General features: G+C 43.7%; 1 protein-coding gene across 1 annotated transcript in view; it reads right to left on the reverse strand.

The window, feature by feature from the left end:
* The window catches only part of lrba (LPS-responsive vesicle trafficking, beach and anchor containing), a 622,382-nt gene that overhangs the window by 478,806 nt on the left and 125,196 nt on the right, over window positions 1-18,380 (reverse strand). Inside the window, 6 exon segments of the mRNA XM_084317903.1 lie at window positions 2,189-2,386; window positions 3,287-3,433; window positions 4,623-4,742; window positions 7,783-7,909; window positions 13,147-13,268; window positions 17,097-17,192. Of these exon segments, the coding sequence (XP_084174029.1) occupies window positions 2,189-2,386; window positions 3,287-3,433; window positions 4,623-4,742; window positions 7,783-7,909; window positions 13,147-13,268; window positions 17,097-17,192 (810 nt within the window).

The raw sequence follows: 18,380 nt of genomic DNA on the forward strand, positions 1-18,380 counted from the left end.
TACTGACCCAATGACCTGAAGCATACTGACCCAATGACCTGAAGCATACTGCGGAAACAACCAAAGAGTTATTTAAGGCAAATAAGTGGAATGTTATGCAATGGCCAAGTCAATCACCTGACCTTAATTCAATTGAGCAAGCATTTCACTTGCTGTAGACAAAACTGAAGGGAAAATTCCCCAAGAACAAGCAGGAACTGAAGACAGTTGCAGTAGAGGCCTGGCAGAGCATCACCAGGAACAAAACTCAGTGTCTGGTGTCTATGGGTTCCAGACTTCAGGCTGTCATCGACTGCAAAGGATTTGCAACCAAGTATTAAACATGACTTTTATTTATGTATCGTTACTTTGTCCAATTACTTTTGGTCCCTAAAAAAGAAGGGTAGAAACTGTTTTATTTAAACTGTAATTCCTATACTGTTCACCTGATTTGGATGTAAATACCCTCAAATTAAAGCTGCAAGTCTTTTTGATTGTTTAATTTCAAGTCCATTATGGTGGTGTACAGAGCCAAAATGTAAAACAAATTAGCAATGTCCAAATATTTATGGACCCAACTGTATATAACAGTAGGTGAACTGTGAATCTATTATATTAACGAGCCATGTACTGTAAATATAGTGCATTGTTCTGGCAACTCTGGATGTATTGTACAACTGTATTACTCCCATATACACACTAGTATTTCTATTGTTGCCAAGTACATCATCCAGCAATGAACAGACTCGTTGAATGACAATGAACAGTCGTTCAATCATTCCCATCCATAATTACTACCCCGCAATAGACATATATTTAACATAAAACACACAACTCTATGATTGCTGCCTGCAACTGCTACTTAACACTATGATGTGTGAATAATTACCAGGTATTCCTACGAGCTATTTCAACCAAGTACACAGCTTGCTGTTTATATAAACCTCTTTCCACTGGAGTGCCACCACGTTCTAGTGGAGCTCTGAACTGCACCCTGTACTTCAGTCTACTGGCCCAGAAAAGGCCATAATCAGAGCAGCGGTTTCTCAGCAGAGCTGTTAACAGGTGCAGTATATATTCTGTCTGGCTCTCCTTCTCATTTACACCACTGTCTTAATGAGCCTGTTAAAATGAAGAGATACCTAGGGAGGCAGCACATTCATTCATTAGTGTGTGTGTGTGTGTGAGAGTGAGTGAGAGAGGAGGGGTAGATAGAGGGGGAGCGAGAGAGAGAGCTATAGAGGGGGAGTGAGAGAGAGATAGATAGAGGGGGAGAGAGAGATAGAGGGGGAGTGAGAGAGATAGATAGAGGGGGAGTGAGAGAGATAGATATAGAGAAGGAGCGAGAGCGAGAGAAAAAGATGGATACATCTGGAGGAGAAAATCCAAGGGGGGTGGAGGGGGCATTGGGCACAAGTGCCGAATCTACTTGAGCTGTGAGGTATGATGTCACTAGGAGAGTCAAAGCAGGCTCATAACAGCAGGGGTCCTTGCAGAGATTCCAGGGGCTCCACAGATAAAAGAGGAATAGTTTAATGTCACTACTATTTCATGGACTAGCAGTCAGTCTAATGAGAGAAGGTATAATAATGACTGATCATAGGTTTCACTGGCTCCACAGTCAGGTAGAGGATGGCAGGTCATCACTGTGGTCGCTTCAAAACCTCCCAATTCTAGTTTGTCATTTTTTGTGTTTTCACAAATTTGAGGGTTTAAAATCAGTTGTTTTTGGGGGAGATTCATGGTTTTTGCAACAAAGCAACAACATAGTCATATCCCAGTCATGAAACCCATCTATTAACTGCAAGAGCACAAATATAAATAAAAATAAGCTCCGTCAGCTCCTGACTTCAGTCTATACACACACACACACACACACACACACACACACACACACACACGACAACACTAGTGCAACAGTGGCTCAGAAGGTAGAGCGGTCATCTGGTAATTAGAAGGTTCCCGGTTTTTTCCCTGTCTGCTCCCGGCATTGCATCGGAGTGTCCTTGAGGAAGACACTTAATCCCCAACTGCTCCCGATGAGCAGGTTGGCACCTTGCATAGTTGCCTCCGCCGTCAGTGTGTGGATGTGTGAGTGAATGGGAGGCATAAGTTGTAAAGCGATTTGGATAAAATGCTACATGAATGTAGTCCATTTATCATTTTACTAGCAGCACACAGGTGGCCTTCACGGTGGAAGGTGTTTTACCTGCAGCATGAGTGCGTGGGGCGAGTGGACGAAGATGGAGGCGTTGTCCTTGGGGGAGGACTCCAGGCAGAGCTGGGCGTCAGTGGCGCGGGGGTTGTAGGTGAAGGCGATGCTGGAGGACAGCTTGCCGTCGTACAGGAGGGTCTTGTGATGCTCTGCAAACAGCAAGTCACTCTCAGCCTTGTACTTAAACGTGCCCTGAGGAGGGGATGAGAGGGAGAGAGCGAGAGAGAGATAGAGAGAGAGATAGAGACAGAGAGAGATGGAGAGAAATTAAGGAAGGGATCAGAACAGAGTTGTGATGGGGCTTTGAAGCTGCTCTCCTAGAATGATAAAACACTGGCCTCCACTGGAGTCCTGTTACACCAGCAAGCCGTGCTCCCTGCTCAACTCATAGAGGTGCATAGACTGTGAACTTAAGAAGTATCCTGTTCCTCACCACACAATGCCATTCGAGTCAGATCGTCTTCTACACAGTGTTTGGGGAAATTGACTGTTCTCGTGACCGACACCTAGAGGCTCCGATGTATTGCGTAATGAGGTTACCAAACCCCATCACTCTTTCCACTAAGTGGCCGTAATGCAGAGATTTCAGTTTTCCAACCACCACTGAATCGCAAAAGGAGAAAGAAGCAGTGTTGAAGTCGAAGTAGTTTTCTGAATCTGCCTCTAATTTAATCCCTTTGGCTCAAATGTGTGCCTCCAAGACACAGACCTCCATTATTTAGTTTACTTATTCTAAATGAACATAATGATTAAGTGTGACCACTGTAATTCCAATCATAACACCGCTTAAATACATCATGGCTGTGTCTCTCTCTGTGAACTCAACAGATGTTACAAGTGCAGTCTTTCCCATACATACTGTAGATGTAGCGGTGACGACCCCCCATGATGCCGGTCTGGTTGAATGCAAATACTCCCACAGTTACAGATGAACACCATTTCTTCCGTCACGGAACAACAATAGTCCCACCGATTGATTATGCATCTACTGGCCTGCTGCCTGCACTCCACCAGCAACAACCTGATATGACCCTGTTGGACACACTGATGGTCGCGTAGGTAAATCTCAGGGTTTTGTATGGTTCCTCCCACCTTGTAGCCAGGGCCCAGCTGGTAGATGGCGAGGATCTGAGCGGCGCTGAGGGCCTCTGCGAACAGGTAAACCGCCCCCATCTGGCCACAGAACACACGGTTGGCATCCGCGGTCTCAGAGGAGCCCAGGAAACACTTGTCAAATGTCTGGAGGGACACAGAAAGAGGTAGAGGGGAGGCAGAGCGGGGGTAGATTGAGGGTTGGAAGGAAGGAGGGAAGGAAGGAAGGGGAGAAGGAGGGAGGGAGGGAAAAAAGAAGGAAGGTTTAAAGGATAACAAGAAAAAGAGAGAAAAAAACGCAGCAAAACCACATTAACAGACGTTCCAAAACATCAAACACACAGACATCACACTTCTGTTTCAAAGCCCTGTCTCACATCAGCATACAAATTACCTACATGATGACTTCCTAGTCGTCCTCTGCTCATGCTCAGTGAGGCATAGGGAAACCCAGAGAGCATGAATATTATCTTGGTCTCTTCTTCTTTATGGTACGGTGACACATGTCTGGATGATTATATTACGTGGTGCCACAGACGTCTTCATTCCGCACAGAAAAGCTGATTTAAGAATTGTATATATCGCAGTGTGAAAACAAAGTAATCCTGGGGGGAAATATGACAGAGTTCACAAAATGTGACAGGTGGGGAGAGGGTGTGTGTTGTCTGTGCCATCCATGCGAACAGACCGAGAGAGTGGTTTCACCCCTAGGACCTCGGACGGCCAAGAAAGAGATTATATCTGTCGAGAGAGAGGAGAGAGAGGAGAGCGAGGAGAGCGAGAGGGGAGAGGAGAGAGCGAGGAGAGCGAGAGAGAGAGAGAGAGAGAGAGAGCGAGAGAGAGCACAAGAGAGAGAGAGAGCGAGGAGAGAGAGAGGATGGTTCACACTTCTTTCTGGCGCAATATCTCTGTCTGAAATTGATATTTCCCAGAGTGACACTGCGGCAGCGAGGAGTCCACATCTCCAGGACTAACAGCAGGGAGGGAGTCAAATTATCCCGAGAAATATTGACACAGGATTTATGAAAGACGTGTACTAGCATTCATATATCTGCCAAGTTCATATGCACACACACACACACCTGCATACAGTAGGGCCTAGGCCATACCATCTCAATGTGGCATCGTTATGGAAACAAACATTTCTTCCTCCACAACCATTTCATTATTTGTTCATCATTTGTTTATTTTAGAAGCTGTTCCACAAATACATAATTTCCAAATTCCAATAGTGGAATATTCTAATAACCATAACCATCCCCTACTGCCGATGAACACACCTATGGAGGAAACACTGCTAGGAAAACCAGGACTAAATGCAACCGTTGCTACTTACGTCACTGGTGTTGACGAACCAGGTGATCTCGCCGTAGGAGGCCAGCTCTCCATTGACGTAGCAGCTGATCTCACTGTTCTTCCAGCGGTTGTAGATGTGGACGATGGTCACCATGTACCACTGAAACAACAATGCAAGACCCTCTTAAAGCATGTGATGAAATAACACTAATTAAACACATACAGATGACAACACAACCTGGGTTAAAATAATTTTGATTGGGGAGAACACATGTTATTTAAAACACATATTTTTAAGAGTGTACCAACCCCGCTGTTGTTACTAAACTAAAACACATGGTGAGGTGAGTGACAAGGCAGACCTTGGTGTGTTTATTCACGTTGACAGGTGTTGTGTGTATTGTATGGAGATGTGACCCTCCCCTATCACAGCTGAACTCCATCCCCTATCCCCGCTGAACTCCATCCCCTATCCCCGCTGAAGTCCATCCCCTATCCCCGCTGAACTCCATCCCCTATCCCCGCTGAACTCCATCCCCTATCCCCGCTGAACTCCATCCCCTATCCCTGCTGAACTCCATCCCCTATCCCCGCTGAACTCCATCCCCTATCCCCGCTGAACTCCATCCCCTATCCCTGCTGAACTCCATCCCAGATCCATCCCCTATCTATCCTCAATTCAATCCCCCATCACCACTCAACTCCATCCTCTATCACTGCTGAACTCCATCCCCTATCACCGCTAAACCACACCCCCTATCTCTGCTCAACTCCATCTACAATCCCCACTGAATTCCATCCCCTATACCCACTCACCTCCACCCCATATCCCCACTCACCTCCATCCCCTATTCCCGCTCAACTCAGTCAGATCAGAGTGCCGATCGGAGCAGTTACTTTTTCTAAACAGTATAGACTTAGACCACTGGTTTGGGGTCAATGGACAACAATGACTGAGAAATAATACATGTTTCTCCATTAGAGAGATCTAACATGGTTCTATGTGCCAGAATTGCATTTTATTTGAGAGGGGGAAAATTCTCCTATATAAATACCCTATTTAGCCTTCTGTTGGCCTGATGCCATTATATTATATTGTGTTGTTTTATACAGAATATACATTTCCGCTTGGGGGCAAAAAAGCAAACTGGAATCTTGACATAATGTATTACAGCATCTCTCACAGGAACTACACACAGAAAGGCATACCAATGGATGTGATGGGTGTGTACACACAGTCTTCATCCTGTCCAATTAGCCTTGTTCCACTGACATCTCAACCAAGACCCCACTCCCCCCCAAAACCCCCTTAAGCTACAACCCTACCTACTTTAGGCTTCCAGCCTTTCCATCAGAATTACACAGAGAAACCACAGTGAAATAGGTTATATTAGTTACCTCGGGACAGAAATGAAAAGTCTGTGGCTAAGAATAAAATAAGAATAGAGCCGAACTCGACCCAAAGTGAGGCTTCTCCCGAATCCCCTGTGAGGCTTTGGGGCGAGGCAGAGGGTTTGGGGCGAGGCAGAGGGGTTGGGGCGAGGCAGAGGGGTTGGGGCGAGGCAGAGGGGTTGGCGTGATGCCCATACAGGATTTAAATTGGCAGCATAGATATTTTCTGACCGTGTGGTGGATCTATTGGATCAGTACCTCCTCCTGCTCCTCCTACCATATCTCTGTTAGTCACCCTCCTCCTCCAATGGCTGTGCTGCCTGGTCCCCACAGCCAGGTCAAAGTCTGGAGTTGTTGTTAGGTGTGTAGTGTGTGTGTGTGTGTGTGTGTGTGTGTGTGTGTGTGTGTGTGTGTGTGTGTGTGTGTAGAGGTAGTTGCGGAGGGGGAGGGGGGTATACTGTGATCTCACCTTCCCATATAATTAGACTTGATCATCTAAATACCCTGAAAAACAGAAACGTATATACGCCGCCATATGCCTGCTTACACCATCGTGTGTGTGTGTGCATGTAGATTTAAATACAGTATGCTTAAAATATGTGCATTATATCTAGTATATAGTATGTGTTCCTATAATAAACATATTTTGTATGTTTTATTTTTATGAACAGCCTTACATTTTCTTTATTAATTTAACAGATTCCACAATATTGTCATAAAGAAGAATTTTCTTCATGCTCATTTACACTGAATGAATTAATGAATGAATGAAAAAGTTTATTTTTGAAAATGTATTCTCCATATTCCTCCAAACAAATCCCAATATCAAGCTTCATCATAAATAACAATCATAATGAAAAAGAAATTAAGCAAAAAGTCAAGAGCAATGTAGTTAGTTTGTTGACATGTTCAAAAAAGGAGTAGAGGGAAGCTAAGCTTACATTTAAAAAGAAATTCTTCCATTACATTTAACTTGATTTAACATAATTTAGTATAATACATTATATACTATACTTTGAGTCACTTGACAGCAGTAAATAGTACAATACCACACTACATAACACAATATAACATTACTTTGTTTATCCGCATTACTCAATTCTATATTTCTCTAATGTGTATTTTTTAAGCTGCTTTTTAAATTATGAAATATGTCTACTCATTTTGATGTATTCAGGTAAATCATTCCACAACTTCACTCCACAAACAGATATGCACATGCTTTTCTGCGTACCATTGGTTGTTTAAGATTCCCTCTCCCTCTTAAATTAGATTCTCCTTCCCAGTCTCTGAACCATCTCTGAATGTTGCCTGGGAGAGCATGCCGGCCTGACGTGTAACACAACAGCGCTGGCATCGTCTTTTTAAACAATAATGGAGGGCGAGGGTCGTTTATACCACTCTTCAGATGCAAGCCGGGCTGCTGCTCTTCCTATACAACATGGTGATGCGTACAACGGCGGCTTTGTGCGCAAGATCTTTACATCCCCCAGTGGTGGGTCGCACACACACTGTACTGTAGCACGTCGTCAAAACATCCCCCCCGTCCCCGTCCCCGTCCCGGCATGACGGCTGTCCCTTCTACAGACATAGATTGGACAATGAGACTACCTCCACTGGCGGCTTCATGCCGGAACAACGATGCCCCGCCATTCCGTGTTCATACCTTTTACACAGAGCGGCAAGGTGGAATAACGCTGCAACATTCCTGCCTTGAACAGGCTGTGTAAAAGGGGCCATTATTTGTGTGTCATTCCACTGGGCTATTAAATCCAGTGTCTGTCTGCCCCTCCTTCCCTCCTTCCTACCTTCTGTGGTTTGAAGTCGTACTTCACACAGTGCTGGAATCCCTTCCCCTTGGACTTTAACGAGGTCACAATCAAACAGCCTCCCACGAAGTGTGCAGAGTAGCCCAGGCCTTTACTGGTGCGGAAACTACAAGGAAGGAAGGAAGAGGAAACAAACAGACACACAAAACACACACACACACACAGTTGACTTTCCAAGTGAGACAGCTCACTTTTTAGCACTCTCTGCACAAGGACAAGGCAGGCAGGGCAGTCAATAAATCATACAAAATAGTTTTTAAAAGGGGGTTTGAAAAGGGAGCGATATAGCATCATTTCTGAACCTCGAACAAATTCCCGTTTGTGTTGTTCTCAATGTCCTGGGGGGAGGGGGGGGGGGTCTGCTGCATGTGATGAAGTAATCTCTTCCATTTATAAAGGGCATGAGGCGTTTATTACCAAGTCTCTATACCAGCTGGCTGGCTGCCTGCTTATCATTGTATTACTGAGTCTCTATACGAGCTGGCTGGCTGCTTATCATTGTATTACTGAGTCTCTATACCAGCTGGCTGGCTGCTTATCATTGTATTACTGAGTCTCTATACCAGCTGGCTGGCTGCTTATCATTGTATTACTGAATCTCTATACCAGCTGGCTGGCTGGCTGCTTATCATTGTATTACTGAGTCTCTATACCAGCTGGATGGCTGGCTGCTTATCATTGTATTACTGAGTCTCTATACCAGCTGGCTGGCTGGCTGCTTATCATTGTATTACTGAGTCTCTATACGAGCTGGCTGGCTGCTTATTGTATTACTGAGTCTCTATACCAGCTGGATGGCTGCTTATCATTGTATTACTGAGTCTCTATACCAGCTGGATGGCTGCTTATCATTGTATTACTGAGTCTCTATACCAGCTGGCTGGCTGGCTGCTTATCATTGTATTACTGAGTCTCTATACGAGCTGGCTGGCTGGCTGCTTATCATTGTATTACAGAGTCTCTATACGAGCTGGCTGGCTGCTTATCATTGTATTAATGAGTCTCTATACGAGCTGGCTGGCTGGCTGCTTATCATTTTGCACAGAGGCCCAAACACATCCCTGTTGCATAAATTCGATCTTTTGACAGAAATTAATTATCAGCTGAAAATAGGCCGAGCACTGAGACACTGATTTACAGGCTCTCAGAGAAGGACAGGGAGCGTGTGTGTGTGTTGGCTGGGGGGGTTAATATCACTATTCCATGCATTTATTTTTCCTTTCTGTGAGCTTGTGGAGTTGTAAGGCTTCCTCTTTGGCAGTTTTAGCCTATAAAGGAATATTTACTACACTTTTGTTGAACCACTGCATTTTTTAGCTTTCAGCTCAGGGAGAGGACACACAAACATACACACATGCAATGGCATCAAATCCTAACTTTAATGCACCTGCATAACTCTAGCTTTCATGCTATTCCCTCTCTATGAATGTATTATTCATATGGGGAGGGGTTCAGCGTTATGCTTTGGTTCCTCCAGTCAGGATTTACAATTTGCCACTTCAGCATTTTACATCCAGTGAATTCAGACAAAGTGGGACAAAAATAAATGTCAAGGTGTTACACCATTCACACAAATATTCCCAAAGAGAACAGGTTGAAATGAATCAGAGGGAAGGTTTGTGGTTGTATTGTAGTTGCATTCTGTAGTGTTGTGGTTGTGCTTTGGTTGTATCGTGGTTGTGGTTGAATTGTGGTTGTATCATGGGCGTGTTGTGGTTGTGGTTGAATTGTGATTGTATCATGGGCGTGTTGTGGTTGTGTTGTGCTAGTGTTGTGGTTGTATCATGCTAGTGTTGTGGTTGTGTTGTGGTTGTATCATGCTAGTGTTGTGGTTGTATCATGCTAGTATTGTGGTTGTATCGTGGTTAGGGCCGTCACGATTCGTCGCCCATGTTGACGTCATCGACTATGAAATTTCGTCGATTTGCATATTCATGATCGACGCATCATATTGTTAATTGTATGTGCCTTTTGTGGTTGAAATGGCAGACGTTCAAAGTCATACTATAACATGCGTAACGTGTAATCTAACTAATGCAGTGAATCACGATAAAAATATAAATAACATCTCTTAAACCACTATTTGTGATTCTGCCTAGAGCCAGGACTCAACAGTCACTGGAAGGGAGGGGCTGAGCCCGACACCCCCACCTTATATTTTAGAAGCTATGGCAGCTCTTCAGCCCTGAGTTCTACAGCCTGTGATAACTCCTCTTGCGAGTCGCGCTGTTTCTATGTAAACTCTGCGAGCAACAGGTCCAATAAATGCGTCTAACATGCTTTATATCCTCGCCATTCCTGTATGCCTGTGGCGGTAAAAACCTTAACTAACGCTAACCAAGCTAAGCTAGCTCACAGGAGAAATCAGTTTCATGGAGTTCCAATTGTGTGGAAAAGGGGGGGGGGGGTGGCTCTCTCTCCCTCTCTCTCTGTACGTTCATCATCATTGATCAATTAAGTAGCCAAAAGTTACACTATAAAAACGAACTGGATAGTTGATAATAAATATTTAACTTCATTAGCAAAAATATTGTCAAATCATTAAGTCTGCTATAAGTTATTCTCCCTCTCGTGTGTGTGTGTGCATACATTTACTATAGGCTACTCTTTTTTACATGGATTAGGCTAATTAGCTTTAACAATCCTGTTTCCTGAGCCTATTTTATTCAAAAGGAAGATATTCATTTAAATATGTATATAACCTATAATATAAAAAAAAATTAATCGTATCTCCTGTGATGGCACAAACACTACCATAGCATGGAGTGGAGAGATAACACACAATACATGTAATAATTCATGGAAATATACTAAAAAGCTATTTAAAATTTTTGGCCAGTAAAAAATCTCTGGCTGGGGGTGCTCCAGTAGCTCACCGCGTACCTCGAACGCTATTTCGGCGCCGGGGACAACCGTGCTCGTCACGGATCTGGGGTAGCAAGTTCGATTCCCGGACAAAGCCGTAACTTTCTCAGAGTGTCTTCCCCCCATCTATACCCCCATTCAACCTGTTTCTGTCGGTCATTCTTGACCAGAGAAAAAGCGATAAACGCAAGAAGAGCCAGCGGAATGGCCAAAGTTTAAAAAAAAAAAAAAATCTCTGGCTGGTAGTTTTCTAAATCTAACGCTAAAAAGAATGAGGATACTCATTAAACATTTGGAAAGATTTTTCTGGTAAATTAATCGTTTAGATTAATCGATTAATCGATAAAATAATCAACAGATTAATTAAAGAAAATAATAGTTAGCGACAGCCCTAATCGTGGTCGTGTTGTGCTTGTATCGTGGTTGGTGTTGTGCTTGTATTGTGGTTGTATCATGCTAGTATTGTGGTTGGATCGTGGTTGTGTTGTGTTGTGCTTGTATCCTGGTTGTGTTGTGCTTGTATCGTGGTAGTGTTGTGCTTGTATCGTGGTTGTGTTGTGGTTGTGTTGTACTTGTATCGTGGTTGTGTTGTGCTTGTATCGTGGTTGTGTTGCGCTTGTATCGTGGTTGTGTTGTGCTTGTATCGTGGTAGTGTTGTGCTTGTATCGTGGTTGTGTTGTGGTAGTGTTGTGCTTGTATCGTGGTTGTGTTGTGGTTGTGTTGTGCTTGTATCCTGGTTGTGTTGTGCTTGTATCGTGGATGTGTTGTGCTTGTTTTGCGCTTGTATCGTGGTTGTGTTGTGCTTGTATCGTGGTTGTGTTGTGCTTGTATCGTGGTTGTGTTGTGCTTGTATCGTGGTTGTGTTGTGCTTGTATCGTGGTTGTATTGTGGTTGTTTTGTGCTTGTATCGTGGTTGTGTTGTGCTTGTATTGTGGTTGTTTTGTGCTTGTATCGTGGTTGTGTTGTGCTTGTATCGTGGTTGTGTTGTGCTTGTATCATGGTAGTGTTGTGCTTGTATCGTGGTTGTGTTGTGCTTGTATCGTGGTTGTGTTGTGCTTGTATCATGGTAGTGTTCAGGGGCGCGAGAAGTCCACGGGGAGTGGGGGTGCTGAGATATCGATCGTTTTTGATTAATTTTTTTTTTTTTTATATATATATATAATTTTTTTTTTATATAAAATATATATATTATATAATTATACTTGTAGTTGTATTGTCTGCGAGACATCGCCACCACGCAACACGTCAAAATGCTCGCCATCTGCAAACAGCTCCACTGTCTGTCAGTCATAACCAACACTCTCGTTCACTAGGATACTATGATGAATTGAAAATGGGGGGCGGTCCCTGATGTAAACAAGACGAAAGTCTTTCTCTGGTCTGCATCCCCTTAACAATTGTATGTATTGAGCTGTACTGTACTGTACCCATTCTGAAATCTGTTAATAAACTTTTCAATCAAACTTTTCAATCAAAACAGCTGCCCAACTCCGCGCTCTGAGCGTTCTGATGCACACATCACAGCCCAGCTTACCCCATCTGGCTGTTGCGCCCTCTGTGTCACTGTCGCAACAACAATAGCTGCAGCCTGCAGGAGCAATAATAATAATAACATTACCTATTCCGAAGACGGTAAAACACAGAAGGTGGTCTTGCGTTCAGGAGTGGTGGAAATAAACTCCTTCATGACAACATGAATGTCCAGTGAGTCCAGAATATCCGGATGCATATGCTGCAGCAAGTCCAGGTTATTATTATTAAAGAAATCAGATGAGAGATTTATTTTCTGAGACACAAGTAAACACACTCTCCACTTCAGACAGTCCTCCCTCTCTGCAATTCGTTCCCGCATACAACATCGCCGACAGATATATTCCTTTACTGCGAATTGTCCCAAAACAAAAACTATTCCAGGCCGCTATTTATTTTACCAACGGATTTCCAGTTCCGCGTTGACGCTTCCAGGCCGCGTCTATTCGAATCCCAACCGGTTCATGAGTGGCTACACGCTGTTTTAATAACACTGCATTATCGAGACAGCGCCCCTATGGATCTGGCAATGAATTCCAAGAATAGGGTAAATCTGCAGTGCCGTTCCGCTCTATGACATTGAGTAGCGTCGGTATTCCAATGGAATAAAGGCCAAAACCACCTTGCAGTTGCAGTTACCCTCCCCGCCAGCAGGGGGTGCTGGAGCACCCGTCGCACCCCCAGTTCTCGCGTCCTTGGTAGTGTTGTGCTTGTATCGTGGTTGTGTTGTGCTTGTATCGTGGTTGTGTTGTGCTTGTATCATGGTAGTGTTGTGCTTGTATCGTGGTTGTGTTGTGCTTGTATCGTGGTTGTGTTGTGCTTGTATCATGGTAGTGTTGTGCTTGTATCGTGGTAGTGTTGTGCTTGTATCGTGGTAGTGTTGTGCTTGTATCGTGGTTGTGTTGTGCTTGTATCGTGCTAGTGTTGTGGTTGAGTTGTGCTACCCACCAGTACAGGTAAGGCTTGTCCTTGTCAACATTGATGTTGTTGATGGGGTCCATGCGGAGCCAGGTGTGGAAGGTGAATCCGCTCTGGTACGGCCACTTGGCTATCGGCGGCAAGGCTATAGCCTGTTAGGAGGAGAAAAACAATGGGATAGGACTAGGGTGTCACAATTCTTCAAATACACAAAAGAAATTCAGCACTGACGGCTATGCCATTGTTAGACTATCAAGTCTTGATTTGTGAAGATCAACAGTGGATTGTTTTTCTGCCCTGACGAGTCATTTTCAAATACTTCTTTAAAAAGATAGGGTTAGGGTAACAACAGCTACAACGAGAATTTTCACCAAAATATATCCTTGTCAGATTGGTTGCGATACCTTGGTGTAAACAATTTAAACTATTACTGAAACAAATGGTAGCCCAATTCTCATAGTAAGACCAGCTTTCCTAAATGGGAAATGTGCATGAAATATTTTAGTTTGGAGACATAAACTAACTGGACGATTGATTGAAAAGTTTATTAACAGATTGCAGAATGGGTACAGTACAGTACAGCTCAATACATACAATTGTTAAGAGGATGCAGACCTGAGAAAGACTTTCGTCTTGTTTCCATCAGGGTCCCCCATTTTCAATTCATCATATCACGAAACTGGGCTCAGCCTGAAAAAACATTTCTTCGGCCCCGAGAAGAAGTTTAAATACTAGTTCTCTAAAGAATGTGTTAGAGTTACTGTTTTATTCGTGAATGTGTGTGTGTTTGCAGGCCTTCCTGCCTCATTAGCAAGGCAACACAGGAAGAGGAAGGCATGTGTGCAGTATTGTGCTCCTCTGACACAGATATTAAAACAGAGCTCGCCAACACACACACACTGTACATACAGACACACATACTGTACATACAGACACAAACACACACGTCAGATTGGGAAATGCAGAATCTGAGCCCACAGGCCAGCCTCCTACACACCCTCCCCAGAGCACCATTACCATGGCAATGGAAGGTTACACACACACACACACACACACACACACACACACACATCACAAGGAAGGCACAATACAATACAAGTATAGTTCCTATTATAAATATAATATATACGTATATATACAATCTAATCTTAGATATAATAACATTTTAGCTACAGATATAATCAAATTTTAGATATAATAAAATTGTATCTACAGATATAATCAAAATTGAAATATAGATATAATCTAATTTTAGCTACAGATATAATCTAATCTAATTTATTTTAGACATAATCAAATTTTAGCTACAGATATAATCTAATCTATATAATGATCATTTAGCAGCAGAATTGTATAAAGGCATAATAAGTGACTAATAGTAGTAGTGGTAGCTACTATTACCGTAGCTTTAAAAAAAAATCAAAACCACATCATCCTTAACACTGCATAGTTACTGAACGATTTAACTGAGGAGATCTAGCCTGCTGCATGCTATTTAACTGAGGAGATCTAGCCTGCTGTATGCTATTTAACTGAGGAGATCTAGCCTGCTGTATGCTATTTAACAGAGGAGATCTAGCCTGCTGAATGCTATTTAACAGAGGAGATCTAGCCTGCTGTATGCTATTTAACTGAGAGATCTAGCCTGCTGTATGCTATTTAACAGAGGAGATCTAGCCTGCTGTATGCTATTTAACTGAGATCTAGCCTGCTGTATGCTATTTAACAGAGGAGATCTAGCCTGCTGTATGCTATTTAACTGGGATCTAGCCTGCTGTATGCTATTTAACTGAGAGATCTAGCCTGCTGTATGCTATTTAACTGAGAGATATAGCCTGCTGTATGCTATTTAACAGAGAGATATAGCCTGCTGTATGCTATTTAACAGAGGAGATCTAGCCTGCTGTATGAGAAAAATCACATGGATCAGCCAACCGCTGCTTGGAGAAAATGGCCCAGATGGAAAGCAGCTTAGGAAGCTAGCAAGCGATGAGGGAATTTAGGAGAAATGTCCGACCTGGTAATCACTGAATAATTTTTTTTTATACCTCAGCGTCTACTCTGCTACTGAACGGGGCAGGGTGGGCCAAGCTCTCCTGGGTGTCTACTCTGCTACTGAACGGGGCAGGGTGGGCCAAGCTCTCCTTGGTGTCTACTCTGCTACTGAACGGGGCAGGGTGGGCCAAGCTCTCCTGGGTGTCTACTCTGCTACTGAACGGGGCAGGGTGGGCCAAGCTCTCCTTGGTGTCTACTCTGCTACTGAACGGGGCAGGGTGGGCCAAGCTCTCCTGGGTGTCTACTCTGCTACTGAACGGGGCAGGGTGGGCCAAGCTCTCCTGGGTGTCTACTCTGCTACTGAACGGGGCAGGGTGGGCCAAGCTCTCCTTGGTGTCTACTCTGCTACTGAACGGGGCAGGGTGGGCCAAGCTCTCCTGGGTGTCTACTCTGCTACTGAACGGGGCAGGGTGGGCCAAGCTCTCCTGGGTGTCTACTCTGCTACTGAACGGGGCAGGGTGGGCCAAACTTTTCATTGGGGAGCTGTAGTGTCCTGAATCTCACTCTAAAAGCACAGCTCTTTCCAAACAACAACAGTCTAAAATCAGACGCAACAGTCACGCCATAGAGTAAATAAAAATTGTTTTTCCAGGGAAGAGTTGCTGAATACATGCGCTATGTATTTCATGGACGCCCTGCTACACACTAACACAGTTCCACACAGTCACACCTGGGAACTGTCCAATACAACCACAGTCCGACACTGTTAACCTCCAACTGCTCCAGTGGAGCTGCTCAGTAGCCAAGTGCCTTGCTTGAGGGCACTCCTGCAGCAGTTGCTGAGGAAGGGGGAGAGTGTTACTCATTCTCTTCACCAATCAGCCGGGCTGGGGATTCCAAATAGTTGACCGTGTGTGTGTGAGAGAAAGATATACAGTATGTCCTTGCAGAAATATTACAAATTCTAAAGTTAAATAGTAAAATGCCAGGGGCGGCTAAGTGGCGCAGTGGGCAAGGCGCTCGCCACTAACGCAGGAGATGCTGGGTTCGAGCCCAGCTCTCGGCGTTGCTTCCGGCTTGGCTGGTCGTTCATACTAATACAATTGGCAGTATTAGGGGGTGGGAAAGCCGGTGGGTGGGGATCGGACGTTGTGGACAGCAACTCATACAGGTCGGTTGGTGCGCCTGTACAGCAGAATCAGGAAGTATCGGGGGCAGCGTGAGCCTCCCAGTCCCACGCGTTACTCCTCGCCACTGAGAGATCGCGCTGTACAGGTGAAAAGATGCAACGGCTGCCTCCTCGTGTACCGGAGGGGACACGTGATGCAAGGCTTCGTCCACATTGCAGCCGACCAGTGGGAGGCATGGTCTAGCAACGTTCGAGACAGGGGAGGGAAGAATTGGATAATACGAAAAAATTGGGATTGGAGAATAATTGAAAAATGGGGAGAAAAAGTAGATAAAAAATTAAGAATATATAGTAAAATGCCCTGTCAAGTAGTGTAGTGTACTATAGTATAGTGTAGTGTAGTGTACCAGTGTAATGTAGTGTACTATAGTGTAGTGTTCTATATTGTAGTATACTAGTGTAGCGAAGTGTACTATAGTGTAATGTAGTGTACTACTGTATAGTGTACTGTAGCGTACTATAGTGTAGTGTACTAGTGTAGTGTAGCATACTATAGTGTAGTGTAGCATAGTGTAGTGTACTATAGTCTAGTGAACTGTAGTGTAGTGTACTACAGTGTAGCGTACTACTGTATAGCGTAGTGTACTATAGTGTAGTGTACTGTAGTGTAGTATAGTGTAGAGTACTATAGTGTAGTGTACTGTAGTGAAGTGTACTGTAGTGAAGTGTACTGTACTATAGTGAAGTGTATTGTAGTGTATAAAACATTAAACATTTTTTTTAAAGAAATAGTGTACTGTACTATAGTTTAGTGTACTATAGTGTAGTGTACTGTACTATAGTGTAGTATACTTACAGCAGCACTCTTCCCAGGGAAGCTGAAGAATGAGTCTGGGCCGTTCCTGTGGGCCATGCTCTTCAACACAGACAGCAGCTTTACTGCATGATGAGGCTGTAGGAACAACACACACACAAATAAATATACTTACCGGTAGTCATATAACCTGTACTACCAGATAATGTCATAACTTAACTTGATCGAAAATTTAATAAAACCCAATAATATAATAACGTAACCAATAATGTAATAAAGTGCATAGATTATATTGGTCCGGGCGGACTTTTCCATGTCGGGCAAGGGGAGCGGTTGTCCCGATCGGCTTGAGGAGCGTCAAATGCTCCAGATGGATGATGTATGGCGGATTATGTTGGCGACACGATCGACACCAATACTTGGAATGGCGATCAGATAATTGGAATATTCTTTTCAGGGTACATCCTAGTCAAGGTAAGGGCTATATGATATCAATCTTGCGTTGATCCAAGAATGTTTTCATTGCGATCCGAGCGTATGTGTGTAATGCTAGTCCATAACGTATTCCGTTGGTGACGATCAAAGCATCAAAAAAAAAAGAAAAAAAAAACACCCATTCATGCATTCATGATTGAACATAATAAGTATCATATGCATTTGATTTTTTTATTGTAGCGTGTGTAGGGACAAAACGCCAATGGATTTAGTATAATACATGTTGCGGCTTATAACCAGCCTCTCAGGAATTGGCCCGGATCATTCAGAAATAACACTCATATTCACCACGGTATAAAACGGGAACGTATGGATGGAATTTGTTTTCTTTTTTGCATCTTGACCGGAAGAAACTCAGTGTCAAATGACTATAGTATTGTATCCATAGCTATAATATAGAATATAGTTATAGCTCTACAAACAAGGTGACAGACCCCATTAGTTTAATGGGTGGCCTCGCATAGCAGTCGCCCGGAAGAGGCGTGGCACAGAATGTGTTAATGACTGGGACGTCTCAGTTTATAAATCAGAATGGCACACCTGATAAATCGCCACATCCAATTCTACTTCTACAGCTGTGGCTGTTCTCTGAAATGCTCACAAGTATTTGTATTTCACTTTGCAAACAAGTAACATTAGCTGACAATGGCCACATAGACAGACGTTGGCCATGTAGGATAATGTTAGTGTATAGAGAGAAAGCAATGTGGCTGCCCATTCTAGCCTCATCTTTGGATAAATAGCCAAAGTTGGAAATAACGTTACTTCCTAGGAACCTATATGCAAATCTTTATCCAAATTGGATCAACATTTTAGGATTTAAGGCTGGGA

This window comes from Notolepis coatsorum (assembly GCF_963971535.1).
Source record: "Notolepis coatsorum genome assembly, chromosome: 7".
Lineage (NCBI taxonomy): Eukaryota > Metazoa > Chordata > Actinopteri > Aulopiformes > Paralepididae > Notolepis > Notolepis coatsorum.